The sequence below is a fragment of the Chlamydotis macqueenii genome, chromosome 15, assembly GCF_036417535.1.
Source record: "Chlamydotis macqueenii isolate bChlMac1 chromosome 15, bChlMac1.mat, whole genome shotgun sequence".
Taxonomy (NCBI): domain Eukaryota; kingdom Metazoa; phylum Chordata; class Aves; order Otidiformes; family Otididae; genus Chlamydotis; species Chlamydotis macqueenii.
Window position 1 is genome coordinate 13,891,855 of NC_141570.1, and position 27,978 is coordinate 13,919,832.

The 27,978-nt window shown below is 62.0% G+C and overlaps 3 protein-coding genes across 4 annotated transcripts in view; 2 read left to right on the top strand and 1 right to left on the bottom strand.

The window, feature by feature from the left end:
- The first annotated feature begins 178 nt into the window (after positions 1–178).
- On the top strand, positions 179–3,994 carry NMRAL1 (NmrA like redox sensor 1). The gene is made up of 6 exons (XM_086759708.1): positions 179–306; positions 476–541; positions 744–982; positions 1,852–2,101; positions 2,578–2,768; positions 3,691–3,994. Exons 2-6 carry the CDS (start codon positions 502–504, stop codon positions 3,859–3,861), a joined length of 891 nt encoding a protein of 296 aa, XP_086615834.1. The 5' UTR covers positions 179–306; positions 476–501; the 3' UTR covers positions 3,862–3,994.
- A 632-nt stretch (positions 3,995–4,626) lies between these two features.
- Positions 4,627–15,421, bottom strand: DNAJA3 (DnaJ heat shock protein family (Hsp40) member A3). 2 transcript variants are annotated; one of them, XM_086759707.1, is made up of 12 exons: positions 15,208–15,421; positions 14,929–15,062; positions 14,417–14,500; positions 13,950–14,156; positions 12,970–13,122; positions 11,850–11,997; positions 11,076–11,140; positions 10,082–10,210; positions 9,509–9,624; positions 8,686–8,783; positions 6,397–6,516; positions 4,627–5,664 (listed from the first exon to the last, which is right to left on the bottom strand). In XM_086759707.1, exons 1-11 carry the CDS (start codon positions 15,401–15,403, stop codon positions 6,410–6,412), a joined length of 1,437 nt encoding a protein of 478 aa, XP_086615833.1. In that variant the 5' UTR covers positions 15,404–15,421; the 3' UTR covers positions 4,627–5,664; positions 6,397–6,409. The 2 variants fall into 2 exon arrangements, with proteins under 2 accessions (XP_086615833.1, XP_086615831.1); XM_086759705.1 differs by lacking the exon at positions 6,397–6,516 and having other exon boundaries at positions 15,208–15,416.
- Positions 15,422–16,078: 657 nt separating this feature from the next.
- Positions 16,079–27,978, top strand: part of CORO7 (coronin 7) — a 32,700-nt gene continuing 20,800 nt past the window's right edge. Inside the window, exons 1-7 of the mRNA XM_086759384.1 lie at positions 16,079–16,184; positions 19,252–19,348; positions 19,522–19,596; positions 21,188–21,258; positions 21,620–21,809; positions 22,394–22,470; positions 23,613–23,663. Of these exons, the coding sequence (XP_086615510.1) occupies positions 16,125–16,184; positions 19,252–19,348; positions 19,522–19,596; positions 21,188–21,258; positions 21,620–21,809; positions 22,394–22,470; positions 23,613–23,663 (621 nt within the window). The 5' untranslated portion in view covers positions 16,079–16,124. The remainder of the gene's footprint in view (positions 16,185–19,251; positions 19,349–19,521; positions 19,597–21,187; positions 21,259–21,619; positions 21,810–22,393; positions 22,471–23,612; positions 23,664–27,978) is intronic.

Sequence of the window (27,978 nt, forward strand, 5' to 3'; positions counted from 1 at the left end):
CCCCCCCAGGCCCTCCCGGGGGGGTTCGGAGCGGCTCTCGGGTGACCGAGGACGAAGCCGCTGAACGCGCCGCCATCCCCGGCCTGGGCCCCGCTGCATCCCGGCAAGTGGGCGGGGCCGGGCAGCGGGATGGACCAGCGAGCCCCGCCCAGCCGGACGGAGCCGAGCGCGGTCGGGTCGAGGCGAGCAGAACCGAACGAGCGGAGCCGAACGCACTCGGGTCCAGCCGAGCCGAGCCGAATCGAACCGGACAGAGCCGAACCCACTCGGGACCAGCCGAATCGAACCGACCGGAGCCGAACCGAGGTGAGGCGGTCCGCGGCGCCGCCCGCCGTCGTGGGCTCCCGCCGAGAGCGGCACCGGGCCCCCGCAGCCGGCCCCGATCCTTCCCCCGCCTCCTTCCGTGCCCGGGGCTGAGCAGCGGGCTCTCCGGGCCCTCACGGCGGTGCCACCTCTCTGCTTCCCGCCCCGACAGAGCCCCGCGACCGGCCGCCGTTCCTGATGGCTGGGAAGAAGCTGATCGTGGTGTTCGGGGCGACCGGTGAGTGCTGGGGGCAAGGCCCGGCCCCTGCCTGGGGCGGGGGGTGCCGCCGGTGGTACCGGTAACTTCCGTACGGCCCGGGCTGCGGGGTCCCGGGGGGTCTGGAAGGCGGGAGCGGGCCCTTGGGTCACAGGGAGAGCGCGGGACCGAGGGGCTCGGTCTACCGGTCCCGGCCCGGCTCTGATCGGGTCTGGACGTGCAGGGGCTCAGGGGGGCTCCGTGGCCCGGGCTCTGCTGGAAGACGGGACCTTCGGGGTCCGGGCGGTGACACGCAGCCCCAGGAAGAAGGAGGCGCAGGAGCTGGAGCAGCTGGGGGCCGAGGTGGTGAGGGCCGATCAGGACGACGAGCCGTCGCTGGAGCAGGCCTTGGCGGGCGCCTACGGGGCCTTTCTTGTGACCAACTTCTGGGAGCACTGCAGCAAGGAGAAGGAAATCGCGCAGGTACCGGTGCTTGCTTTGGCTGGGACCGCCTGCGGAATGGCCTGGGAGGGGGGATCGAGGGACGGCCGTGTGGCGTCAGGGTGGGGGTCGTGGGACAGCCCTTCGTGCAGCCCTGAGGAGCATGGACACTGCCGGTTCAAGCGGCCTGTCCGGAAGAGTTGCGAGGCTTCGCAAACAAACCAGGTCCCAGTTCTTGCAGAGCCAGAACTTGTTCCCTGTTCCCTTGGGGTCGTGTGGCTCCAGGATCTGGTGCCTTCAGGGAGTCGTTAAATGCCACGGGACTTGGCGTGGCGGAGGGCACTGCCGGGAGTCGGGGTGGCAGGAGTGGGACTCAGCCCCACAGAGCCTTCCCGGGGCTGAGCCAGGACTGTCGCTGCCTGCGGTGCTGTAGTGCTCCGCACTTGCTGCTTCAGGGCCAAAATGCATAGTGGTGTAAGAAATCCCAGGGCCTTCCCCAAGGACAGTGTTCACCCCAGGAGAGATTTCGCAAAGTGGCACGATTGCCAAGCCTGGATGGCAGCGAACAAAAGATAAGATTTGTCAGGGCAGGTTTGTTTGCCCTGGCAGATCTTTAGGGCCCGGTGTTTGCGTGCTTGGTGGAGGAGCTAGCGCCGAAGCTGGAGGGTGTGTGGTCTTCCTCTTGCGGGATGGCGTAAGAGAGGACTCGGCTCCTCCTGGGCAGCTCACAGGGCTCGCTGGGTCTGTTCAGCCCTGGTCCCAGCTGAGGGCTCAGGGTGCCAGATGCTGCGGAGCGTGTGGTATCCTGCTCTCCTGCCCGGTGCAACAAAGTGGGGATGTGTGGGGACGGTGAGAGCCCCCGCATGTCCCAGCCGGTCCCCTCTTCATGGCTGGCTTCGCCCCTCACCCAGGGAAAGCGGCTCGCTGATCTGTCCAAGCGCCTCGGTCTGCGCCACGTCGTGTACAGCGGCCTGGAGAACGTGAAGCAGCTGACGGGGGGCCGGCTGGAGGTGCTGCACTTTGACGGCAAAGGCGTGGTGGAGGAGTACTTCCAGAAAATTGGCGTTCCCACCACGACCATCCGACTGCCGTTCTACTTTGAGAACTTCCTCTCCATCTTTAAGCCGCAGAAGGCCCCGCAGGGAGATACCTTTGTCCTGGGTAAGACTCTTGCTCTCCAGGTCACTCTCCTGTAGTTCTCATCTGTCCCCGCTGCGCAGAGGGGTGGAGGAGCCACTGGGGCCGCAGACTGATGGGGAAAGAGGCCTGTTCCAGTTTGGCCACAGCGAGTTGCAGCTGCGTTATGGTCCTTCAGACCTGTTTGGTGGCCTGCAGGAAACAAGATCCCATTCCGTTTCGGGGCCGGGGGCTGCTCTGCAGATCCCAGTGCGTCTCTGGACACCCCAGCTCCCTGCAGTTGGGGTGTTGGAGGTGGGGCTGCAGGTTCAGGCGAGTTACGGAGCTGCTCCGGCCGTTCACCTGAGGGCTGCTCAGCCCTGCAGGTGCTCTTGGCACGTTCGTGGGCGCTCTTGGCTCTTCCTCACCTCACGTTCAGAAGCTGGGTGGTGAAAACTCCTCAGAGCTGTGCTCCCTCAGGCAGGGCTGCGCTCTGACTGGGACCGGTCTCTCCCGTACAGCACTGCCCATGGGGAACACCCCCATGGATGGGATGGCCGTGGAGGATGTTGGGCCCGTTGTGCTTTCCCTGCTGAAGTCCCCGGAGGAGTATGTCGGCCGAGTGATTGGGCTGAGCACCGGCAAGCTCACCGAGGCTGAGTACGCCGCTGTCCTCACCCAGCAGACCGGCAAGACCGTGGAAGCCAGCAAGGTAGGAAGCGTCCTTTGGTGGGTGTGATGCTCTTGCTGGCTGCTGGCAGGTACCGCTGCCCCTGCGTGCGACCAGAGCACACCTTGGCACCAAAACTGCCTTGTCACGGCCTCCTTGGTGTTGTCACTGAGACAACTCCCGCTGATGGGTGTGCCGGGCAGGTCTGTGCCTGGCTCTGGGGCACAGCCGAAGCGGGAGGTCTCCAGAAGGGCCAGGGGCAGTCACTGGTAGGGCTGGGCACCTACAAAACAGTGCCCCTCCCTCAGCGGATCTGCCCCGAGGGCTTTGCTGTGTCACTGTGACAGTGCTCGCAGCCTCTCCCTGCCCGTGCCTTGGGTTTTTTGTTTGCGCTGTGGCTGCGCCGCTCCCCTCGGGCAGCAAGTGCAACTGGGCCACCCTTTGATTCAGGCAGGGAGGGTGGGTGCTGGGGGACCGGGGCAGCCTGGGTTGCTTGGGCTCCCCAGAGCTCTCCGGTGTCCCCCACACCCGTGTTTCTAGCCCCTCTCAGCCGCAGCTCGTCCCCCGGTGCGGGGAAGGGCTCCCTCGTGCCCGCTCCGAGCCTCTGCCGCTGCAGAGAGCGGGGTGGGTGCCTGAGCCTGCGCCCAGGCCGGCCGTGTGCCGGACCCCGCTTTCTCACGCTGCACCTGGAGGAAGGGTGGCCTGGGGGGGCACTCCTGGGTCTCCCGCCTCCCACCAGTGTGCTGTGGCGAAGGCTCTCCTCCGCCTCACGCTGCTGCTTCCTCTGCGCAACCCCAACCGAAACGACTCGCGGAGCAGCAGAGCCCACCTCACCAGTGGAAATAATGCGGCAGGCGGCCCTAGCGCAGCCCTCTTTCCCTGCAGGGTCTAAGGGAAAGGCCCCAGCAGCCCCTGCCCCGTGCCAACGCTGGTTTTTTTCCCCCCCCCCCAATTCTTTCTGCAGATCTCTCCAGACGAGTATGAGAAACGTGGCTCCCCCGGTGCCAAGGAAATGGCCGCTATGTTCCGTTTCTATGCCCTGAAACCAGACCGCAACGTGGACCTGACCCTGAAACTCAACCCCAGGGCCCGCACCTTCCCTCAGTGGGCGGCAGACCACAAGGCCGCCTTCTGACCCTTCCCTCCCTCCTCTTCCTCCCCGGCAGGTAGCGGGAAGCGGCCGAGGAGGCCACGCTGCCTTTCCGCTAGCGCTCCAGGGCTCTCCTGCAGCTGTTTAGACCGGAGCAAGAGAGGCTGTGGAGCTGCAGGCAGGTGCCTTTGCACGCTTTGCTCAGGGAGGTGTTTAGTTAGTGACTGGGTGTTCTCACGGCTGTGGGGCGGTGGCGGGTTGTTTTTCCCAGGATCACCCTCCTTCCTAGGCAGCTCTGGGCACGCAGCACCGCTTGCCAGGCTGAGCACGGCCGCGCCGCTGCAGGTACCCACAGCCAGCACTGGCGCCGGCTCCCGAGCAAACAGGAAACACAGTTTCTCCACGGACCAGGTTCAGGCGGCGCAGGCGAGACAGAGCGCTGCGCCAGCACCACCCCGCAACGGGGGACTGCACGGCGACTTCCTGCGCTGTGCAGCGTGAGAGTCAGAGAGCTCTCAGCTGCGGCCTTTACGCTCCTAGAGCTGGTTTCAATCGCTGCACCCTGTAAGTTGAGTGAAACCTTCGCAAAACCTTAAGATTTAAGACTCACTTAAAAAGCTCCTTCCCCCACACCACCGCGTGCCTTAAGGGTCCTGCTGGGATGAGGCAGTTTCTGCCTGTGCTTCCAGTCAGCCGCAGCCCCCAGAGATGCTGGAGACACTCCCTGGCTGAGAGAAGGAATTCCTCTTACTCAGGGAGGGAAAGGGGGTGACGAAGGCTGGGAGAGTAGACGAGGCAGGAAGGCACAGCAGGTGTTAAATATCTTTATGAAGTCAATCTTATTTACATGGATACAGAATCACTTTACAGACAGTTTAATCAGGAGGCAACACGCACTTTATTTCAGCAAATTAAGAAGGGCAAGACTACGCCACGTCCTTGTCGAACTGGTCGATTAGTGTCGGGCTGATGGTGCCTGCACGGTGTAACTAACAGCAGGCTGCGGTAACCACAGCGCTCACCGCAAGAGCTCAGCGCCACCTGGAAGGAGTGACCCACCTCTATTCTCACACATGTAGGAACAAGGACTCTTGCGCCAATCATTTCCGCTACGGGCATTGCGCTAAGATAATAAAAGACCTTGTCCCAACCTGGCAAAGGGCTTGGTGATATTCAGAAGCGACAGCGTTTGTGTGGCCACTTTAGTTAATTTCGCGAGGGGGAAGGGAAACCTGAGGCGAAGCGCAGCTCCCCTTGCTGCTCTTTGTGCGGGAAATCAGCAGGACGAAGAAACCCCACGGCTGCTGAGGGACCGGGGCAGCTGGGCTCTGCCTTCCCGCTCAGAGACGTGCAGGACAGCTGGAGGGCTGTCGTGAAGAGGAAGTTAAAACTCCCTGACCCACCACGTCTCCCGGGAAAAGATCAGCGGTGCCGGGTTCAAGCACGTCGAGCATTCAAAGGGCACCTGGGTGAGCAGCAGCAAACTGCCCCGCTCCGTGCTGGAAGGACAACTTTTATTTCACATTTCCACTATTTTGGATTCTAAATAATTGTTCAAATTTAATTTTTACCAAATAAGCTTCCAGCAGCAGCAGGGACCGTGCAGCAACCTCGCGAGAGAGCCGCATGTCTGCGTTTTCCTTCATTACCATTTCCTAGGATGGCGGGTGGGTTTTGTATGACGACGATTGTTGGTGGCTCCGTGGTTCGCAGCCTCTCCGGCTGGGATTCTCGCTGTGCTGCTGACCGACATCCTTCGCTCGCCAGAGCCCGCTGCCAGAAAGACGCACCCCCGACCACAAAGGTGATCTGCTGCTGCTGGCTCCTAGTTTCCAGTAGAACGCTTCCCTGGGGGTGAAGCAAGAGAGGAGTTCAGCGTTTCCTGACCGAACGGGCCTCAGGCACGCAGCAGCCTCGGCCGCCTGCTCAGCCAGCACCGTGAGAGCTCCTCCCCCCTGACCTGCTGTCGCGCTTTGTCAGCGACGCAGGACAGAGAAGTTTGAAGCCTGTGGTGACAGGATTTCAAGCCTGCAGCTCGCTCACAGCACGCCAACACCAACTGAAGACCACCCTGAGTGATAACACTGCTCATTTCTGTGACGGGGGCCTTGCCGTGCTTTACGACAAACACCGGTTCCTCTCCGGTGCTGTAAGGCCGTGGCAGAGGCGAGCCCAGCCGGAGCGTACCGGCACCGGAGGCCTCTCGGCAAACCCGGGCTTTGCGGTGGCAGCGGAACAGCCCAGTCCCAGCTTTACCAGCTAACGGGAACGCCCTGGGCGCTTTGAACAGGGTACAGCCACTGCATGGACAGGGGAGCAGAGCTGCAGGGGAGGCCAGCAGCCTCCCTGAAGACTTATCCAGCATTTTTGCCATTTTTTGCTGAAGCAGCAATGTAATTGAGTCCCTGGCTTGTTGCTCCAGGTCACAGGGGCCAGCCAGGGCTTTTCACACCAGGGGCTGGAAGGCCTGAGGCTAAGCGAGAAGCAAGGCTGCGCTTTTGCTGCTTCTACCTCTCAAGAAGTGCAAATTCTGCTGAGCGTGGGGGAAAAGACGACAACAAAACACAAGAGGCCTCCTACCTCGGATGGGGTGTCAGGAGCTAAACATTTTCTTAAGTTTGGAAAGGAATCCCTCCTCCTTGTTCTCCTCAGCCTCAGGCCTATCCCCGCCTGCGGCAGCGCTAGGCCTGGCCCTGCCACCTGGACACAAACAGCAAAGGGCTGCAGTCAGACACAGCTCCCAGCGGCAGCCAGCACCCCAGCAAAGCGAGGGGCTTGGCTTAGACGCGGAATGGTCAAGTCACGGCAGCGGGTTTTGCCCGCATCCTCACGTGCAGGGCTGCACCTGGCAGCGAGCCACAGTGCTGGACCACTTGCAGTAAAAACACCGGCTCCCAAACGTGGAGAAGACAACCGTTAGCCCGGGTAACGCCCTTCCCTTCCCCTCTCCCCAGCCCTCCAACTGGTGAGGGAATTCTGCTGCACAATCAAGTCAGGGACCCCAGAGACTTTGAAGATAAGCACTTGGAAGGGAGAGTCCGCCACAAAAAAAAACAAGTTGTCAGCTCGACCACAGCCAGCCATGACTTTACAAAGGGGAAAAAAGAGAGAAAAGCTGATTTGGTGGTCCTGGAACAATCTTCCTGTTTCATGACGGCGTTGTGACCCTTTAGAGCAAAGCAGTGCGAAACCACACCAGGAGCCTGCCTCAGGTAATCCTCATGCAATGCTCAGGCAAGCAAAATATCAAGGAGAAAATGGGCTTGAGCCAGAACAAAAAGGCTACAATTATTTCAGAACAAGTGTCCAGATAAAGAATCTTTCTGGCAGCGCTGAGTATGTTTTTGCTGTATAAACAGGTCCTGAGAAGCTGTTTGTCCTCCAGAAGCGGCCACAGCAAAAACAAAGGAGATCTCTTTGCTAATCTGCTTTTTCCACAGTAGAACCGCCAGTAACAAGACCCCTGGATCCTCCTCGAGCTTTCTTGGCACAGAGAACACGCAGGGCAGTCCTCCCCCTCCTCCCGCAGCTGGCTGCCCAGCTCAGACTGATGCAACGGTGTGAAATCCTGAGGCTTGCAGCAGAACGCTCTTCCGTCCGCTTCCCGGAGCAAGGGCAGGCTTTCGGCAACAGCCTGTCTCTACACTGCCAGCGACTGGTGACGGTTTTAATCCACCTTGCTGCTTAATTATGGTAAAAACTGGCAGGTTTGCTTTTTAAAAAACAAGTTTGGAGAGCACTTGTTTTTCCTTTGGCACAAAAACATCTTTAAAAAGCTGGAATGAAGGTGTTCTGCTGAGAGCTCTCTCCCCTTCCCCCCAAGGCTGACCTTTAATGTTTACCCTCGGTGGAAAAGCCCTCACTTCTGTGTTCTGAAAGCACCGCAAACCATAACTCTGCTAAGTATTTGGCAGATACTGCCTTCCAATATCCTCTGCTTCAGCCTGTACTCCTCAGGCTTTCGCAGGTGTAGCAGAGAGGACTCAGGTTCCCGGGCTCATTTAGCAGCTTTGAGAGACTCTCCCCTTTGCCTACGCAGTCGTAAATGCCCGTTTTGGTTTCAAGCACAAAAAGACACCCGCCCAGCTTTAAGAAGTTCCTTGTGCCACTCTGAGCAAAGAAAAAATTGTTTTCCAGTAGCAGAAGACAAAGCCTTGCCTTGCTGTTTTACCATACACTTTGCCTTTAGCTGCTGCTGCTGCCAGACACCTCACCCCTGATAGTTAAGCCGCATCATTGCCGAATTTAATCTGGAGCTGAAGGAGCAGCTTTACAAAGCTCCCCGCTGGCTTCGCTCCCTCCATCAGGCTGGACGCTGTCTACTGCCGGGAGCCAGCGCTCGGCACCAGCGTATATTCCTGTCTGAGACTCCCCTGTGTGCACAGCAGCCTTGACAGCAGCACTGCCCTTCAGCTTTCAAGGAGAAACATCCTCACCGAGGTCAGGAGGACAGATCAGCTCAGGCAGAAAACTGGCCCGAAGCACGCTCTGTTTTTCCGTCTGCCACTGAGACAAGTTACATCTGCGCAGAGGCAGGAGGAGGGAGCGGAAGGCATTCGTCACCACAGCGAGAGTCACGACAGCTCCTCAGGACCCCGGGGTATCTCAGCACCTGGTCTCCATCCACGCACAGATCTGCCCAGTAAGTATTCCAGTAAAGCGCTCTGGGAAGAGGCGACCTCCTTGCTCTGTGCTGCAGCCTATCAACAGCACACCAAAACGATTTCCAACGCAACGTGCTCAGCAGGTTGTGCTGACACGCCGTCTCCAGGAGACCCTGGCTCACCTTCCCCCCCAGGAACCCTCTGGAAGCGCTCTGCGCTCCCACCCCAGCTCCAGGAGAAAGGAGCGCTAATTTCCCCCGCTCACCTGACGCTGTGTTCGTGACCCCATTCACCGTGCCGTCCACGTCCGTCTCGTCCTCGGCGTAGCTCATCATTAAGGCTCTCTGGCGATCCGTCAGCCTCCTGCGGGTCCAAGACAGGGGTGGTGGTTACGGCTGGTTTTAGGGACAGGTGTATCCACAGCCCTCAGCCTTCTCCAGCAGCACACACAAGGCAGCTACCGGAAGGAGACGAGGAATGCACCTGGTGTACACCGAGAATCCCTGCGGTGCTCTTAAAATGGGCAACCTGCACAGAATAAGCCTCAGTGGAAGAGAAGAGAGATGACCCACTGCGTTTCACCAAACTGCAGTGAAAAACCACAGCATTTGGAAGTGCTGAGCTGTGACAGAGCACGCATCTGGCGGTGGGGAGGCCGCAGGAAATGAACTGCCTTGCCGAGGGCAGCAATACACACTGAAAAGCTTCCTTCGCCACAGGAGCAGAGGGTGGCCGGGGAGTCTGAAAAGAAACTGCCGAGGGCTTCAGCTCCTTTACGCGGCAGGTGTGAGAGCACAGACGTGTTACAGGCCGGACGCTGAATTTATCTAACTGGGATCCAGACAGAATCACTGATAGCCAGACAAATACAGAGGTGAAGAACCATTTCGTATCTCCAGGGTTTAGGATTTTTAGAGCTGGGTTGCCAAATGGTATTATTAAAAAGTCTACCTCGCATCAGAATTAAAAGCAGAGCGAGAAATTAATGATCTTGATAAAGCAGTGAGGAATTTTCACAAAATCTTTCTGAACGCTGTTTTTTGCAACAAGTTCAGGATTTCACAGGAACTTGCACTAGCTCTACTTACTGCGGAACTTTTATCTTTATGTGAATGTAGTGGTCTCCGTAGCCGTAACTGTTAACCTTGGGAATGCCTTTCCCACTCATTCGAATTCGCTGGTCTGGCTGAATACCGGGAGGAATCTGTGAACACAGAGGGGCCACGTTTATTACTCTGGTTTAACCACTTACACAGTAATTACATTACACCTCTGTAACAATTAACTACTTCTCCAGCGAGCTTCAAAGCAGGCTGGGAGAGATCTGGTAAGTTCAGGCATCTGGATACATTCAGAAGCCAAGTCAGGAACGATGGAAAAGCTTTTGAAGGAAGGAGTAGGAACCTCGCACAGCCTGTAGCCCTGGGATGGGATTTCTCCAGCAATGCACCCAGCCCGTCCTCTCCCTGTCCCCACGCAGCGACAGGAAAGGCGGCGTGACCAAGCAGGTCGCGCACCACCCACCACGCAATCCTGAAGAAGCCTGAAACGCGATACTGGCAGGCTCAGACAGGAGATCCACACCACCTGTGTGGCACGGGAGGAGCCCCTGCCGTCCCGCAGCGATTTACGCCCAAGTTCTTCCAGATGATGGCACTTACTGCGATATTGATAGTCTCGTACAAGCCTTGACACCTGGCTGTGCCTCCCAGAACAGCCTGCGCTATGGAAATAAGGAGGTCCGAATGGATGTCCGCTCCGTTTCTTCTGAACACAGAACTTTTCTGAACCTAAAAGGCAGGCAGTTCCAAAGAGGAGTGAGCACACCACTGTGAAGTTCTCACCATAAACTGCTTTGAAAGGTCTCGGAAGAAAACACAGCAGAACGCTGCAGTCAGAGCGTTCACCCTCCACAAACTGCAGGGCTAAGCAGCCTAAGTTAACGTTCAGTCTTTTAGAAAAACACAGCTCCCGACAGAACCGTAACTAGCCAGAGGCTCAGGAGGACGCCTGCTTCCTGTCTCAGCAGCTCCCTGCCCTACTCCTGTTTGTTAATTTACCAGTGTCAGTATGGTTCTGCGGAGACAGAGACACTGCCCTGCCCGGTCCCCTGAACGGGGGAGGGAGGCAAGTACCTCACAGGCTGGAAGATAATTAAATCCTCCCGTACCACAAGAAAGGCACTGAAATGTTTCTCCTTGACAGAGACACGTATGACAGGATATCTACAGGAGAGGGCCCCAGCTACAAAACGTGAGCGTGTATCTGCAGAAGGAGACTCGCCCACCAGCCTCCCACAGCCCTCCTCAGCGCTCCCACCACGGCAAGCAGACAGCTCCCTCACATCCCCAAGTCAAAGACTCCTCAGGAACCTGCTCTGCATTTTGGTGCACGCTGCCGCAAGGGCCTGCGTCCTGGAACCAGCAGCGCAATTCTTCAGGAGCAGACTTAACGTTACACCACTGGTTACAATGCAGACCTTCTGCGGTCTCAGAAAGTGCAGGAGGATCACCTTACGGCAGGATGTTACCATGTTTCAAAGGATCACCCGCTCTTCCCTCTGTCCCACATCCCATCAGACTTCCCAGACAGTTGCGAAGGGAACGAGCTACCAACTTAATTAATGAGAACAACTGACAATATAACGATACGTACCCTGAACGTAATGAAGATTTCTTTCTTCCCCACAGGCATCCGAACTGTCTGCCCATCTTCAACGCCTGCAATCGGAAAAAAAAAAAAAAGAGGGAACATTACCTTGCATTATAGTCCTCCTGCCAGCCACCACAGCAGCACCCACACATCAGCAGCACTCTCCACAGAAGCCCAGGAGCTGTGGCCAAAGGAAGGAGGTGTCAGCACACCTTTCTACCTCCAAGGTGATGGCTGTGCCCCAAGCCGGCTCGTTAGTTCGATCCCTTACTGAATTCTTTTGGGAAATGCATCAGAGTAAGGAACAGGGCAGCCTCTGCAAGCTGCAGGAAAATTACAGGCTGCTCACCAGAGAGGTCTCGAAGAAGTAAATCTTCAGCCTCACCACTCCTTTTATCCTCTCTGGTGAGGAAGGGCATTGGCTTTCAAGATTCCCGCCCTCTCCCCAAGCTTCAACAAGGACAAACAAAAGACCCAAGGCAACAAAACCTTTTGAGGGTTTCACTCTCCAAAAGCTCCCGAGAAGGATCCACGCAAGAGCCAAACCCTCAGCTCAGGGAGGGCGAAGCCAACATTTATATCCATGGCCAGAACGTTCATCTCATTACCAGCCCCTTCAGTTGCCGAGCTATCGACCTGCTTTGTTTTACGGTAACTTCTCTGCAGCAAAACTTCTCACGCTGCTGTCGCATTCGTACCTGGCAGGGACCAGCCACGCTCTGGAGGCAAGCAACTACAGTTACTGAACAGAGAGCAGCGCGCAAGGACACCACTAACCAGCTGGCACCGGAACCATCACTTTCTTTTTCTGCTTGGTTTGCCCCGTTCCTCGACACACTACGCACGGCGTTGTTATGATGGAACCGCGACCGCCGCAGCGTCGGCACGTAGATCGCATTACAAAAGGGCCGGTATTTATCGTCTCCTGGTGAAGAAAACACAGGTCGTGCAAGGATTTGGCACAGAGATGGTACTATTCACTTCCACAAAACACTGCCAGCGACTGGCCCAGCACAGTCGAGTCCCTCCAGTTGCACGCGCAACCCGACAAGACAGCAGTAACCTTTAGCAAGGGGTGGAGCGGAAAACTGGCTCAGGAATCCGAAGAGGATGCTGCTCGTGAGAAGCTGGATCGGATTCAATCACCAGCAGGTTCTGATTTCCACTGAAAACCGCCGCTGCTATGAGCAAGTGGCCCGTGGCGAGGGGAAGGGAAACACAGTGCTTCACCTCAAGGCTTTAAGGAACAAAGCTTACAGCGCTATTTCACAAGAACTACAGACCTCTGTATTTTGAGGCGTCCAAGGACAATCCACTCGCATGAATTATCGCCAGTGCCCAGGAAAAAGTTACGTAAACCAAGCTACGGACTGAACCGTGAAAGCCACCGGCCGGACTGAAGCACGCGAGGAAAGAGTGGGAAGAGGCTGCAGGCTCCTCTGACCAGCTACGCCTGTGCTGCGCAGAGACGTTCTGGTCACAGACTGACTGCTGGTCCCCGCTCCCACGCGTGGAAAGGGAAAGCCGGAAGCTGGACCATTACTAACTGAAAGTAACGTGCAGCTTCTTATTTCAGAATTACCCTTAGGCCATCATCACCTTCCTCCTCCCTCCACCCCTCAAAGTATCCCATTCAATGCCCCGGTGATTTCGGAGCTGTTACACTATAAATACGGTTTGCTGGATGATCCAGCCCTGAAGGCCACTGCTCTTAGCTGGGCAGAGCACCTTAATACAAAGAAAATCTTCCCAGTGCCTAATAACATCAAGCCCACGTTAACTCAGCTTCACCCAAGAGAAGCCGATGACTGTAGCGACAATTTTTCACTGCGGAAGAGACCGACTTGCCCCAGAAAGGAAAAGCAAAGCAGAACTCGCGTCTTTAAAACGCACTTACCATGCCAGTGCCACTGCAGTAGTGGCAGCGCTGCACTTTGGTGCCAGGTTCGTGTCCTTTTCCATCGCACCGCTCGCAGGAGTCGTTGATGTTCACCACAATCTCCTTGTTGACGCCTTTGGCGGCTTGGGTGAACGTCAGCTCCATGATGTACTGTACAGGGAACAGCGACACGGAGCTACAGCTGACGCGCGGCGGGGTCTTAAGCAGACTGGGATTGTTTTAGGCCAAATATCAAACAATCCTTAAAATACATCTAGGCAACAGAAACGGATGGGTGCACAGCTCGTTCAGAAGGGTTCTGCCTCATCTGAGGAAGCAACAATCTGTCTCACGTAAACAAAAAGAGGTACGAAGGATAGCAGACACTACAGGAACGGTGAGTACACCACTCTGATGAGCAGCTGGGGAGCAGAAATGAGATTTAAAAACAGAGAAGAAGGAAATAAAAATAGAAGTCAAGCGGGAAAGCCCTGAATGTTTCTAAAGGTTCTGTTTAACGGGAATGCAGCGACAGGTGAGGGCGAAGGTGTTCAACCCCAACGACACCATCTGCTCTCCTCCTCAATAAACTCCTTACTTACCACGGGAAGTCATCAGCAAAGATGACTGCACAGAAGGAAATTATTTTTGTAATAAAAAGGCCATTTTTAGTAAAGGCAGCCAAGCATTTCTGAAGGCAGCCCAGGAAACAACACTGCCAGTACTTAAAAAAGCATTTAGCTGCAGTGCAAAGAGCAAGACTGAGCTGTTATTTTATGGGCTCCCCTGCAAAGTGAAGCCAATTAATTAAGTTGCAAAATGAAGCCAATTAAGCAGTCAAATCTAACGCTGGAAGGCGTGTTTTATAGTTAAAAGGTATTTTGTGGTTTTTAGCAGTACAGATCAAAGCAGACACATGTAAATCAACGCACAGCAGCAAAGATGCCTCTGCAACGATGGAGTTGTTTCATGACTCAGAAAACAAACGCGCTTCGTACCTCCTGCGGCTGGTCAAAGACATTCTGAAAATCGCCGAAAGGGGATCCCGAAAACTCTCCAAAGATTTTCCTGAAAAGCTCTTCCGGATCGATGGACGGGCCGGTGCTCCAGTACTGCCGCCCAGCGCCGGCACCTGCTGAGCCAGCATCAAAACTAGCTGTGCCGTACGCGTCGTACTGCTTCCGCTTCACCTCGTCGCTTAGCACCTTCGAGGCAAAAGAAGGATGCCATCAGGACACTGCGCCTACCCTGAGAAAGAGCCCAAACTGAAAGAGCCCAGAACATATCCTGCTAAATCTGATATCTGGGCTAAGGAATTTCCTGGAGACGCCGCTGGGACAGAGGCACTCAAGCCTGGAGTAAAAGACATCCCAAAATAACCATAGAATTGCACACAAGAAATGTTTCCCCCCATCCATCCTCCAATCTTTCCTCCTTTTCCTGAGGATAAAATCCTGTAGGTTACCTCATAGGCTTCTGCCAGCTGAGAGAACTTCTCCTTTGCTTTAGGGTCATCCTTATTTGTATCGGGGTGGTACTTCTTTGCCAGCTAAACAACAAAAATCAAACTATCAGAGACAGACAGAGGTAATAGCATATCTCACACGCCAGCAGAAACACATTAGGCAAAGCCTGGCGCTCGCTATCTCTACTTTAGAGAACTAAAAACCATAATTTTTCCATTATCATCCCAATGTAAGGAACTACAGAGGCTGCTCCTGAATCTCTCTGCGATCCCAAGTTGCCTGGGAAGCAACCCAAGGCACCAGCGCAGGCGGCCCGCGCTTCTTTACAGATCCCCAGACCGATGCGCTGAGCTCTCCCTCTGCTACCTCCCGTTCATCTCCAGCGGGTCCACGCGCAGGGATGCCGAGGTTTTGTTCTCTGCCGTACGGGAGGCTGGGGGCTGCTACGACTCCGCTGTCTGGCTACGGGTGGTCGCCCGCCCGCCCCGGGAGGGTCCCCCCCCTGACGTGCCTGGTAGTAGGCCTTCTTGATCTCCTTCTGGGTGGCGGTGCGGGGCACCCCCAGCACCTGGTAATAGTCCTCCTTGGCGCGGGCCGCCGCGCTGCTGTGGAAGGAGGCGGCGGCGGCGGCGGCGCGCTTCGTTCCTGCGGGAGAGGAGGGCAGAGGGGCCGGGGTGAGGGCCGGGAGGCGGGACAGGGCTGGGGGAACGGGCCGGGGCCCGGCCCCGACACGACAGCCCGCGGCTGGCCGCCCCCCCGCCCCGGCCCGCTGAGGCCCGGCCCCGCTCACCCGCGGCGTAGAGCCCGGCGCACAGCGGCAGGAGGCGGCGGGCGGCGCGGGCCGAGGCGGCGGCGGGAGGCGGCCGGACGCTGAGCCCCCGGACGAGCCAGACGAGCGGCAGCCGCCCCTCTCCCGACCCGCGGCTCCGGGCGGCGGCGACGGCGGCGGCCGCTCCGAGCCAGCGTGAGCAGCTCCCGGCCGCCATCTTGGCCCGCGCGCGGCGCTGCGCCTGCGCCACCGGCGACCCGCGACGGGGTGCGCGGAGCGGGAGGCAGCGCGGCTGCGCAGTAGCACCGGCACCGGGAGCCCTGTGCTGCGCATGCGCCGTGCCGCTGCCGTAAGGCGGCGCTGTCGGGCCGGGGCTCGGGCTCGGGGTGGGGGGGCGGCGGCGGCGGCGGCGGCGGGGGGGCCTGCGCCGTCGGTAGTGACCGTAGGAGCCCCGCCGTGGCGGGGAAGCACCGGGAGGGGCCCTGCGAGCGGTTCCCGGGGCGAGGGACGGCAGCAGCTCCGCGCTAAGGAGGAAGGAGCGGCAGGCGGGACCCCCGTCAGGCACGGCCAGGCCCCGCGGGCCGGTTTGGGGGAGCCAGGCCCCACACCAGGCCCGTAACCCCCCCCCGCCCGCAGCCCGGCCTGGGGCGGCAGCAGCCCCGCGGCAGGGTCGGTGGCTCGGCGCTGCGGGCCTGCCGCGCCCTTCGAGGGCCCCGGTGCGTGAAACATCACCGGTGAACTCAAATAACCTCAGGCTGTGCCCCACTCGCGGTGCCCTCGCCGGGACGGGACACGCGTGGGGCCAGGGGGGCGGGTCCGGCGGGGCGGGGCGGGGTTAAATACCGGGGGCGGGGTCACGGGGAGGGCGTGGCGCGGCCGGCGGCGGGGCTGGGCTGGGCTCGGCTCGGCGCGGCTCGGCTCGGCGCGGCCCCGGCACCATGAACCGCTTCAAGGCGTCCAAGTTCCGGCACACCGAGGCCCGGCTGCCCCGCAGGGAGGTGAGCGCCGCGGGTCGCTCCCCGCCGGCCGGTACCGGGGGAGGGAGGGAGGGAGGGATTGGGGGCGGCGGGGCCGGGGCTCCCGGCGGGGGCTCCCGGGGTGGCGCCCTGGCAACGCCCGGCTCCTGGTCCCGCTGCTGCGGCACGGCCGGTGCGGTGGGGCCGTGCCCAGGTTCCCTTACCCGGTGCCCGGCCCCGGTGGGGCAGCGTCACCTGGGTGGCCCCTCCCTGGCACCCGCTGCATCCCACCCCGGTGTCTGCGGAGGCTCCTGGCCGTGGGGTGCTTTTGATGGAGAACCCCAACTCCGGTGCAGCCGGTGCCGCTGGCTCGGGGTGCGCGTCCCCGTGGTGGCAGGGAACCTGCAGGGGCTGCACCCCTCCTGCCGTCGGGCCCTGCCACGGCTGGCGCGGGCGGTTGGCCCCCGGTTACCGCTGCCTGCCGTCCCAGCTCGGCCCTCCTGGCCAGCGCTGGCTTGTCTGTGCGAGCCAAGGAAGCATCCACCCTAAGCGTGAAACGCTGGGCCACGCTCCTGCCACCCTGCTTCCGCAGGCTGAGAGGAAGCGCTGGGGCCCCGCAGCACGGTGCTGAGCTCCGTCACCCTGCCTGGGAGCTGCAGAGCTCGGCACCGCCAAGGCCGGGCAGTTCCGGTGGGTCTCGCCAGGCAACGTGGAGCCGTGTGGTGCCCAGCTCCAGCCTCTGTCCCACAAAAAAACCAGCCCAAATCGTGCTGAGCATCGTGATGCGTCTCGGCTTGTGAAGAGACACCGGGTTGCACCGGCTGAGCCGCGTCAGGGAGCATCATCCGTGCGGATGGTGGGATCCAGCCCAGGTGGCTCCCGGCCTGCTGGTCCCTTTCACCGTAGACCATCCGGCCGTAAGTGGAGGGCTCAGGCTGCACAGGTGATGCTGCTAAACATCCTTGTGTTTTGCTGCCTTTGAAAAGAATTTGGAGGCTTCTGGGGCCACCAAAATGTTCATCTCCGAGCCCTTGGGCTTCAGCGCTCTCCTTCCCTGTAGCTTCCCAGCCAAGCCGTCCTTGCACCGAGCTGGCCTGTGCTGCGCTCGCGTGCCTCTGCAGACCTGGCGAGCACCCGAAACACCCCGCTGAGCTTCAGCTGCACACGGGGAGGTGGTGGCCCCTGCCCCTGTGCCTGGCCTCAAGCATCCCAGCACCACCATGGCGTGCCAGCCCCAGGGCGTCCGCAGAGCAGGTGGCGGGTCGCCGGAATCGCAGCCGGCCGAGCGTTTGGCTGCGAACCTCGGGGCGCAGACGAGCCGCTGCCAACAGCCGGCACAGGGAGCCTGCGCGTCTGTGCGGCGTGGCTGCTGGGACACCCGGTTGTGGGGGGGTTGTGGCATCTTCCAGGCAGGGCCGTGTTCGTCACCGCTGCCTTGGTGTTGGTTCCCGTGGTGGGGGAGCTCTGCGGGACGCCAAGGGACAGCGTGCTCTCTCCCTGGCACGCGGGGAGACATCTGCTCTGCCGCCGGCAGCCCGCGCCGGGCTCGGCCTTTCCGAAAGGCATTTCCCATCCAGGCGCGAAACGTGTCCCCGGGAAGCAAAGCCACATCACCCGGCTCTGCGGGGCGGGAGATGGACCTCTCGTCTCCAGAGCCATCTCGGGTGTCACAGCGGGAAATGCTCTTCGTGTCCCCGGCTGAGCAGCTTGTTTATGGAGGCAAAGGCAGACGCTTGACCTGGCCGGATCAGGAAGCGCAGTGTAAACACGAGGGATCACGTCTGAGTCGCTTCTCCCCTTCGGGCAGCCTCTGCGGGGCTCTGCTGGCCCTGAAAGGTCGCGGTTTGGTGTAGGGTTGGTGCCGTGTGCTCTACTGGCCCCCCCGTCACGCTGCGGGAAGGATCGCTTCTCTGAGGGCTCCTCAGAGGTGTTGTGGGGCCGGGATGGACCCCGTCAGTGGTCCCTCTGCAAAACCTCGCCGCAGGGGTCCTGCGTGGTGCCCCCGCGTGCTGGGGGGCTGGTGTTCCCCCTCGCTGAGGGATCGATGCGGGGTGATGGGACGCAGATTGTGGGACCCTTTCTCCTGGGTCTTGCTCGTGCCCCAGACCCGTTCCGCATCTCCGCTGCAGCCCCCTGCCCGCCCACTGGGTGCAGGGTGAGGAAGCTCCCTTTGGCAGGAGAAGGGTTAACAGGTCTGCCATCGAGCTGTGACAAGGACCAGAGGAAGTGCTGCAGGAACCGCTGCTGTCGGGCCTCAAAAGGAAGCTGTGCAAGGAGAGGAAACCTGGGGCTCGGCCCTTTTGGGACTGCACGCGCAGCTCCCTTCCCTGCAAAGGGCTCTACCCTGAGGGGGGGGGGGTATCCAGCGCTCCGGCCGCCCGCTGCGGCTCTGCGCGATGCCGCGTGGTGGGCGTACAGGCACGGCGGCAGCCGTAAAACCCCCGCCTTCGCCTTAGCTGGAGGCTTGGACTTGGCCCTGGGTGTGCCGGGGAGCTCCTGGTCCTGGTGGCCGCGTGAGGTCGGGTGTCTGTGTCACCCGGAGCAGGTCTGGCTGGCGCAGGGCGTCCCAGCGCCCCGCAGGTGCAGTGCTCGGTCACGGGGTAGCAGTGGGAAACGCTGCAAAGCAGGATTTGGGGTTTGGAGCTGTAGTGGAGTTCCTTGGCTGCGGGAAGCGTGCTGCAGGAGGCATTTATCCACCTCGGTCAGCCACAGCCCAACCTGGTGGTCCTTCGCAGCCCAAGGGCCTTTGTCCCATCCCAAATTCCCTGACACTGGCTTATTGCAAAGTCCCCTGAGCCCTTCCCACCGGGGGAGAGCCCAGGCCTGGGACAGTTTCATGGATAGGCAGCGCTGGGAGCCGGGATGCTCCTGCCTCCCGTTCCTGGCAAAGCTGGCCCTGAAGCCCTGGTGAGGGGCTGCACTTTTCTGCAGGGAGCATGAGCAGCCCTGCTGTCCCAGTGCTCCCAGAGGATGAGGCGCTACGAACGGGGGTCTCTAGCGATGCTGTGCTGGTGCTGTGCTGTCTCCCCTCCAGCTGTGCTCTGGCCACAGCGTCAGGTCCCTCCAAACCAGAGGCGTCTCCTAATGTGGGTTTCCCTCTCCATCCCAGGCATGGATCGGGGGTATCCGAGCAGGCTCTGGCGCATCCTGTGGGAACCACGTGAAGGCCAGCTGCCGCTGGATCGCGTTCAGTGCCGAGGGGGCAGGTGAGGCATGAGGGAAGAAGGGGTGCTGAGCGTGGCTGGGAGGGGCGGGATGGATTTTCCCCGCGGTTCCTGCGGGGCTGGGCGGTGGGTCAGCTCCGCGGACCCCAGGGGCTGGGGCGCATCGTGTGGGCGGTGGGCGGGCTGGTGACGTGCGCCTGTGTCCCCTCCTGCAGGCGTGCTGGGCATCGTGCCGCTGGAGGGTGAGGACGGAGGCAAGAGGACCGTGTCCCAGCTCTGCTGCCACTCGGGTGAGCTGGGTGTCTGGCTTCTCCACGCTGCCTCTGCCACACTGGGACTGGGGCACCAAGGGGTCGGGTGCCACCTCCCACCTCCGTAGGAGGAGTTGGGCTCCGCGGATGGACTCGGGCGCTGAATCCCAGCCCGGAATGCCATTTTGGGTTGTGTCCCAGGCAAGGGGCTGGGGAAGCTGCTGGCGTCCCCAGGGACCATCACCCAGGGTGACCCTGACAAGTCTCCCTCATGTGCAAGGCGCAGAGCGAATGCGGCCACGCAGGGCTGCCAGGCTGGGCTTTTGCGAAGGAGCCGCGTTGATCCACGTCCCTTTGTCTCTCGAGCTGCAGCGAGGTCTGGACGCGTGGCTCTTGCTCACACTCTTCCTCTCGCACACCCGTCCCGTATTACTCATTGGACGCCCTGAGGTTCCCAGTACGCCCAGTGCCGGAGCTGGGGACGGCGTCACCGCGGGTGTACCCGGCTCCAGCGACGGGAGGAACAGGCCGAACCGGCGGCCGCGTGGCGCTGCACGGCTCTGATGTGGGCAGAGCGAGTGCTGTGGGGGAAGAGGCGCCTGGCAGCATTGCCGCTGGCGGAGGAGCACGTGCCGCAGAGGCGCAGCGCTCTGCCTCCTGCCCGGGGACGCGGTGGGGAGCTCGGGGTGTTGGAGCAGCAGTGCCAGCCTTGGAGGGGCACTGACCACCCATTTCCCCAAAACTGCAGCAGAGCAGCGAGACGGGAGCCGGTCCCAGCGCTGCCTTCCTGCGTGCGGTGCCTTGGCCGGTTCCTGCCCCGGCAGCGCAGGGCTGGGCGCGAAGAGCTGCACCACGCTCGCAAGCAGGCCAGTGAGCCCCACGGCTCCCAAGGGAGCGCTGGAGGGGTGCGCAGGCAGCCAGCGCAACGTTAACGGCTTCTTAATGAGATTTAGCACGAGGCCTTTGAAGCCGGCTGTGCCAGAGCAACGCCTCCAGAGCGGGGAAGGGATTTTTCTCTCCTCCCGGGGCAAATGCTCGCTTTTCGTGCCTCCTGGGCCTGTCTCTCCGCAGCCTCCTGGAAGCGGAAAAGTACACAGTGACCTACTTTCCCCGAGCGTGCCAAACGCATCCGAGGGGCTGCTGCTGACGGTGCCAGCCTTTCTCCTGCAGGGCCGCGCTGCCGGAGCCGCGAGCAGCGTCCCTGCCGCCGGCGCGCCCAGCCGGGGCGTTACAAAGGGAGCCTTGTTACCAGCGCAGCCCCGGCTGGCCATGGCCTCGCTCGCCGGCGTCCGGGCCGGCACAGCCGCCCTTGTGCTGTTTGTGCTTCTCCCTCTGCCTCCTGGGAATACCCGTCCCAAAATGAGAGTCAAACCTGGTTAGACGGGGAGATGCAGCGATGTGGTGCCTTCGGGGCTCCCGTCCCCCACCCAGGAGGGTGAGACACTGATGGACAGTGTGGAGGGGCTCAGGCTCTTGCAGCAGAGCTGAGCTGCCTCAAAACGCCTCGGTGGGGCTGCGTCTGCTCGCGTCCCGCTGCACGTGCGTGCGTACGAAGAGGCTCTGAGGCGGTGGGCAGACACGCTGTCTGCGGGGGTAAGGCGAGGACGAGCCGCTGCCCTTCTCCTTCCAGATGTGGTGACGGACTTTGACTTCTCGCCCTTCGATCAGCTCCTGCTGGCCACGGGCTCTGCTGATGAGACGGTGAGTGCTGGGCGCAGGGGGTCCCAACGGGTGTCCCCCAGTCTGTCTCTGGGACTCACCGTAGAGCCCGGAGGAGATGGAGCCGGAGCGATGGGGATAAGAGGAGCTGGGGAGGAGGGTGCCGGCCTCGGGGAGCGGTGTGGGACGTCCGCGGGTTGTGGGGGACAGGGCGGATGGTGGCAGCCGGGGATCAGCCCTCTCCCACTTGGGATGCCCGCAGCTCTGATCCCACCGAGCCGCGCCGGGGGGTCACCTGGTGTCCTCGGGGACCAGCAGGCCCAGGAAAAGCAGCAAGCCCAGGTCGAGCGCTGCCAGCACCCAGCCGGCCCGGGGACTGACCCACCTTTCCCTGGGGCTGCAGGTGAAGGTGTGGCGCTTGCCCACACCAGAGAGCGGCCAGGACATGCCCAACAGCGCGGGGCTGACCCTGGGGCCCGGGGAGGGCCCAGTGGACGTACTGCAGTTCCACCCCACGGCGGACGGCGTCTTGGCCAGCGGCGCAGGGAAGCGAGTCACCGTCTGGGACGTGGGGCAGCAGCGGCCGCTGACAGGTAGGCATGGTGGTGCCGGCCAGCTCCTGCCCGCGACATGTGTCTCCACCATGTTGGTGCCTGGGCGCGAGCGATGGGCTCAAATCTGGACCTCGGTGTCGCCAAACGGGCAGCGCGGGTGGCTTTTGGGGCAGGGAGCACGGCAGGCTCTCGTGCGCGTGCACGGGCTCCCCTTCGCGCTGATGTAGCGGTGTCAAAGGCTCCTGTGCTGCTTGGGGTGTCTGTAGCAGCTTTGCTGGGGATCTCCCGGGGTGACAGGTCCCTCTCCCTGTGTGACCCTGTGCGTGGGTGGATGTGGGTGCCGTGGGCTGTTGCTGAGTGGCAGCGCGGGGCTTTGTGTGCCTTGTGGCTTTCCCAGGGCTCCTGCCCTTCGGATCAAGCTGCCAGCGGCACGGGGATGCTGCCTGCACGGCCACGGCAGCATCCCGGTGGGTCCTGGCCCCTGCTCTGCCGGCCCTTCGGAAAGGCCGGATCATTTCCCTTGGGAAACACACCGGTGCTCGTGGGTGGGAGTGATGGCTCCTGCCTCGTCCGTGGGAGGGACCCTGCTTGATCCCGGTCCTGAGCTCGCTTTTCTCCCGCAGCCCTGGACTCCCACGGGGACCAGCTGCAGAGCCTGGCCTGGAAGCGAGACGGCCGCCTCCTCGGCACCTCCTGCAAGGTGAGCGGCTCACGCGGGCGACCCGGCTGCAGCGCGGCTGGGCAGCACACGGTGATCCTGTTTTGGGGAGAAAAGGGCAGAAATGGGGGTTCAGCCAGCGGTGCCGGAGCACTAGATGGCGCCTGCTGCTCGCCGCCCGCGCTGCCGCCGGATGCGCTTGGGTTGCGCGGAAGGCCAGCATGGCGGCCAAGCGCGCGGGCCCGGCGAATGTACGGAGTTGCACCCGGGCAGGCTCCCAGGCCGAGTGGCCCGGCCAACTGCGGGCTGGGTGGGCGTACGGCCTCGGTCTCCCCACCGTGCTGAGCAGGGAGGCGAAGCGCACAGGCCAAGCGAGCCGCCAAGGCCGTATGCAGAGGCCAGGCGGGCAGAACCGAGCGTGCGAGTTTGGCCGAGCGCGCAAGCCGAGCCCGCGGGCTGAGCGAGCAGTCGGCCACCCCTCCCCGTGCCGCAGGCGCAGGCTGAGCGTGCAGGTGGGCCTGAGATGGAGCGTGGAGACCGGCCAAGCATGCAGCCGAAGCGAGCAGTTGGAGCCCCGTACCGAGCGTGCGAGTGCAGAAGCTGAAACCCCCAAGCCGTGCCATCTGGGGTGCGGCTCAGCCCCCGAGACGTGCCGTGTGGCCCCCGAGGCCTGCAGCACCACCCTGCCGTGCCACGTGGGTCTAGCCGGCACGGTGCACACTCTCCAAGTAGCACCCTGGCACCGGGGCACCTCCCGGCTGCCTCTGCGCCCCAGCCAGCCCTTCCCGAATGGCGTTCCCGGCCCCGTGTGGCTGGGAGGTGCCAGGCGGGAGAGGGCTCGCTCACTCCGCTGCCCGTGGGGTGCTGGGGAGTGCTGGCAGGATGGCATCTGTGGGTCACGCTCCAGCCCTGACTACGCTTTGGAGGCTCCCCCCCCATTACCTGGGAGCAATTTTGAGGGTGTCAGGGCCCTGGTGAGGCTGTGGGGGTCCTGGGGGTGCGCCCCTGCCCGCAATGTGGAGCAGGACCTGGAGGACACTGTGCAAGCCGTCCACGGGGCGGGCGCTGCAGGCAGGAGAGCACTGGGCAGGAAAGGGGGGGTGCTGGTCGCTCCAGCTTTCTGCCTGAAATCCCGCTGGCCCCAGGGTCCTTAACCCTCCTTTGTTTTCTTTTTATCTCAACAGGACAAGAAACTGCGAATCTTTGACCCCCGAGCCAGCCCGGCTGCCTCCCAGGTACTGTCCCCTCTCGGCTGTGCTGGGCGACGTGGTGCAGGCAGCCCTGCCTGATCGGGGTGCCCGCTGCCTGTCGTGGGGTGGCCTTGGTCCCCCAAATTATTCCAGCCCTGGCACAGCTGGGGACGGGCAACGTGACGGCAGGGGGAACGGGCAGCCTCCTCCTCAGCGCCGGTGGGGTTCGGCACAGGGGCTGGCGAGCTCCCTTGGTGCACCGGCGCGCCGCTGCTGGGGCCACCTGCCCGCGGGCAGCGATCTCGAGCCCCGTGGGTGCGAGGGCTGCAGCGGGCCTGCAGGGTCCTGAGCTCCACGCCGCCGGGCTGGAGCTGAGCAAAAGAAAGGCTCTTGGGGGCGAGGATCTGCCAAGGGTGAGGGCTGGGCGGCTGCATCCGCATAGCTCAGCAAATAACGGCGATTAGGAAATAAGTAGAGGACTTAAGCCTTGACGTGGGGTTTACACAGTCTGTTATTAGAGGTTTCCTGTGGCCTGGGGGCTCTGGCTGCCGTCGGCTGCTGTCCCTTGCTGCAGAAAGGGCTGGAAACCTTTGGGAGGAGAGGGATCCAGCGAAGAGCAGGGCAAAGCGCTCCCAGCTCTCAAGAGGCCCCCACGACGCTCCCCTGCTCCCTGTGTCGCTCGGCGCAGCGGGAACGTACCCGTCTCTGCTCCCAAATCCATCCTGCGCCTCTCCGCCGACGGCCCCGGGCGCTGCTCCCCTCCCCTCCCCGCCTGCCCCGCTGCTTCTCCCCCTGCCAGACCTGTCGGCTTGTGTAACGGCGTTTCGGCGAAGCTGCGAGCGCGATGGGCTCGAGCCAAGTCTCCTGGGCAGGGTGGACTCTGTCTCGCTGAGCTCTTAAAAATAACGTGTGAATGATGGTGGCTGTTCAAAAGCAGGCAGCTCACTTCCCTCCGCTGCCGTCTGATCCGGGCCCGGGGCCGGCGCTCGAGGTTTGCCAAGAGAAATATGCACCTTCGCTGCCGCGGCCGAGCGCCACCGCGCCGCAGCCCTAACCCCGGCCGGCTGAGAATTGATGAAGATGTTTAGTCTTGGAGAGAAGTACTGTGCTGAAGGGGAAAACTTTAAAATGCCATAAATCCTCTGGAAGTTTGCACAGGGCTTGCTTAGCCAAGAGGAATAACACTCCTGTGTTTTGTTTTTTTTTCTTTTTTCCCCCGTTGCTGGAGGGCCGGGTTATTTGGAAAGGCTCGTTCTCCCCTGGGCCAGCGCGGTTACGAAACCAGGTGAGGCCGGGGCCGCTGTGCGGTGCCAGCACCTTGCGAGCTCCCGGCTTTGAAGTTGCCCAATTTTTCGCAGCGGTGAGCGAGGTAAGCGGCGCAATGGGTTTTCCAGCTGGGCCGGCCCCCGCGGCGCCGCAGGCTGGATTTCCTCCGCAGCAGGCGAAGGGGTCAGGCTCGGCACCGCCACCGGCTCGCCCCGGTCCCTTTGCGGCACGCGGTGCCAAAGCCGACCGTGGCAGAAGGCTGCTCCTCCGGCTGTTTTTCTTAATTTGCCAAGCTTGCCTCGTTAAACTTTCCTTTTTTTAGAGCAGGAGAAAAGGAGAAGGAGCTAAAATGAGAGCCTCAGGAGTGGGGAGGAGGGGTCGCCGCCGCGGTGCCGTGATGCCCGATGGTGCTTTGGGGTCCCGTGGGAGCAGCACGCCCAGGGCTGGGGACCGAGGATGATGATGAGGAGGGTGCGCTGCTGCCCGGCTCAAGGGCCAGCCTGGCAAGCTGCCCGCAGCCTGCGGCCGTGCCCCCGGTCGGGGCCTGACCCCCCCATTCCTGGCTGCGTCCAGCGCGGCTATTTTGAGCACGTCCCAGCAGCAGGCAGGAGCGGGTGACGCAGTGAGAGCGGCGTGGTCGGGGTCTGGCTGACCCCGAAAGGTGCCTGGTACGTACCCGAGGCCACCGCATCCCTCGGGAGAGCAGCGGTCTCATCCTGCTGGATCCCCAGCCCCTGGCTGCGAGCATTAGGGCTGGGCTTGCACCCCGTTGCAGCGTGCCTTCCTGGGCCCCCTAAACTCACCTTGGAGAGGCCAGGGCCACCCCTTTGCTGCAGCCGGTCCCGCTGCGCACCCCCTGCCAGGCTGGGTCTGGGTCCAAGTGCCGCCGTCCTCCTGGAGCAGTCCCACGAGTCCTCTGCCTCGTCCCCTCTCAAGGCTGCGCTGCCCCGGCCGCAGCCCGGCCTCCCTTCCCACGGGCACTGGTGGTCGCCCTCCTCACCTTGACCCTCTCGCTGGAAGCGAGTCACATCCTCTTCCTCCTGCCTTCAGCTCTGCCGTGGCTTGGCGCTTCTCCGCTCCCGCCCTCGCCCACCCCGCAGTGCCCCGGCAAACCCCAAAAAACAGCTCTCCCACGTTGCCTTGGGCCGTGCCTTTGGGGTGCATCGTGTGCCAGCCAGGACTGGGGTACAGGGTGCTGAGCGGGAGGGTCGAAGCACCGGGAGGGTGCTCTTGCCCTGTGCAGGGCAGTGATTCAGGTATGGCGGGGGGGACTAAGGTGGCACCTCTGCTCCCCTGGCCACCTTCTTCCCCCGGCGGTGTGCGGAGCCGATGTGCTGCATCCCACCCCGGCGTGCTCGCGTGAGGGGCTGCGCGCATCTGGCCGGCACCTGGCTCCCATTACGGGGCCAGGATGGGTGCCGCCGGTGCTGGGCTGCGGGGCCGCCGCCGAGCGTGGCCAGTGTGGGATGGAGAGGAGCCGGCTTCGTTCTCACGAGAAACTTCCTCCGCCGGCGTTTGGGATGGACGGGGGCGAGGGAACAGCCACGCGCGCCGGGGAGAGCGCATGCTCCTGCTCACGTTTTAACGAGCGCTGTTTTAATGAGCGGGACCAGGGGTGAGGGCAGCTGGGGACAGCTGGGAGGGTGACCCCGTGGGTTTGTCCCCACCATGGGGACAACACCCAGTGCAGGGCAGGACTGTGCTGTCCCGCTGAGGCTGGGGGACAGCAGAGGTGGGAGAGGGACTCCAGCCCCTCTCCCAAACCGTGGCCACCAGCCCGTGGGCCACATCAAGCCCCACCACGGTGGGAGAGTACGGCAGGGAGAGGGTCCCGTGCGCAGCGTGGCCATGGTGGCAGTGCGGTGCTGTGGCACGGTGACCCAGCCATGCCCACAGCCCCCACTGACCCCAACGTGTCACATCTGCACAGGATCCGCCTGTCGGTTGGGGACCGCTCGCCGGGGGAAGGAGCACCGGGACACAGAGAGACTTTTCGCCTTCCTTTCCCCCACCCCATCGGCACGGTATCCCATGCCGGGGTCACCCCGGGGGTACCTGACTCCCAGCCTCGGCAGCGGCTTCCTCCGGGCTGGGGGAAGGTCCGCAGCATCCCACATTCCCAAGGAGACCGTGGGAAGCTTTGAAAAAAGTTGGCCTGGCTCTGGGCTGCCTATTTATAGCACCGCGCGCTCCGCGCTCTCATGCTTCTGTTCCCCAGCATAGCTGCACGGGACTGTTTATATTTCCTCTGCTCCGCTTCCCCCTCGGCCGTCCTTCCCAGGAATGCCGCCTGGTATGGCAGACACGGGGAAGTCGAGGAGGATTCGGGATGAGCCAGCGGCATCGCGAGGGCTGCGGGGGTACCGGCTCACCCTCGCCTGGGCGCCCTTCCGTCCCACTGGGGGTGGCCTCGGCAGGGTGCAGGCGTGAGGGCGTGGGTCGGCGCCTCGCTTACGTGGGCCTGGGGCTTCGGCACAGCGTATCGGGAGCCCCCAGCTTGCTGCCCCACCTGGGGCTTGTGGCAGGGTCCCGCAAAGGTGTTTTGGGGGCTGGTGGCTGGAAGAAGAGATGGGATGCGGGAGAGGAGGGATGGGTGCTGGTGGGTGCTGCAGCCTGCCCAGCACACGTCACCAGGGGGTCCCCCCTCGCCTGCACGTGCCGAGAGGAGGGTGCGGTGCCGTGGTGAACCCCCTCGGCTCCCCTGGAAGGTGTTCCTCCCACAGCCTCCTGGGGTTTGGAGGGAGCGATGGCTTCCCCCAGGTGCGTGGACCCGTCCTTGCGGTCTGGGGAGGAGGTGTCTGTCCCGCCGCAGTGCCCCGGTTGGGGGGGACGCCTCCTGCCCTGGCACCCGCTGGCAATGGGGTGGCTCAGCCTGGCTCTGCTGCCTCCTGCACCCACGCAGGCCCCTCCGCCGGGCTTGCCTCCCATGGGGGTCAGATGCCCACGGTCTGCTAGCCATGCTCATGGTCTGCTAGCCGCAGGCGGGGCTGGGCTGTCCCGGCCCCTGTCAGCCACAGCGTCTGTGCCGAGGGCAGGGCTGTGACCCCCACGGCTGCCTCATGACCGTCCAGCCCCACGGCTCTGCCCCGGGCTC

Excerpts from the sequence above, each read along its gene's own strand:
- NMRAL1 (XM_086759708.1), top strand. The coding sequence starts at position 502 with ATGGCTGGGAAGAAGCTGATCGTGGTGTTCGGGGCGACCG. Across the intron at positions 2,102-2,577 it reads GGGAGATACCTTTGTCCTGG|CACTGCCCATGGGGAACACC; the intron begins GTAAGACTCTTG and ends TCTCCCGTACAG. Across the intron at positions 2,769-3,690 it reads AGACCGTGGAAGCCAGCAAG|ATCTCTCCAGACGAGTATGA; the intron begins GTAGGAAGCGTC and ends TTCTTTCTGCAG.
- DNAJA3 (XM_086759707.1), bottom strand. The coding sequence starts at position 15,403 with ATGGCGGCCGGGAGCTGCTCACGCTGGCTCGGAGCGGCCGCCGCCGTC. Across the intron at positions 11,998-12,969 it reads ACTGCAGTGGCACTGGCATG|GAGACGATAAATACCGGCCC; the intron begins GTAAGTGCGTTT and ends TTTCTTCACCAG. Across the intron at positions 10,211-11,075 it reads AAATCTTCATTACGTTCAGG|GTTCAGAAAAGTTCTGTGTT; the intron begins GTACGTATCGTT and ends CCTGCCTTTTAG.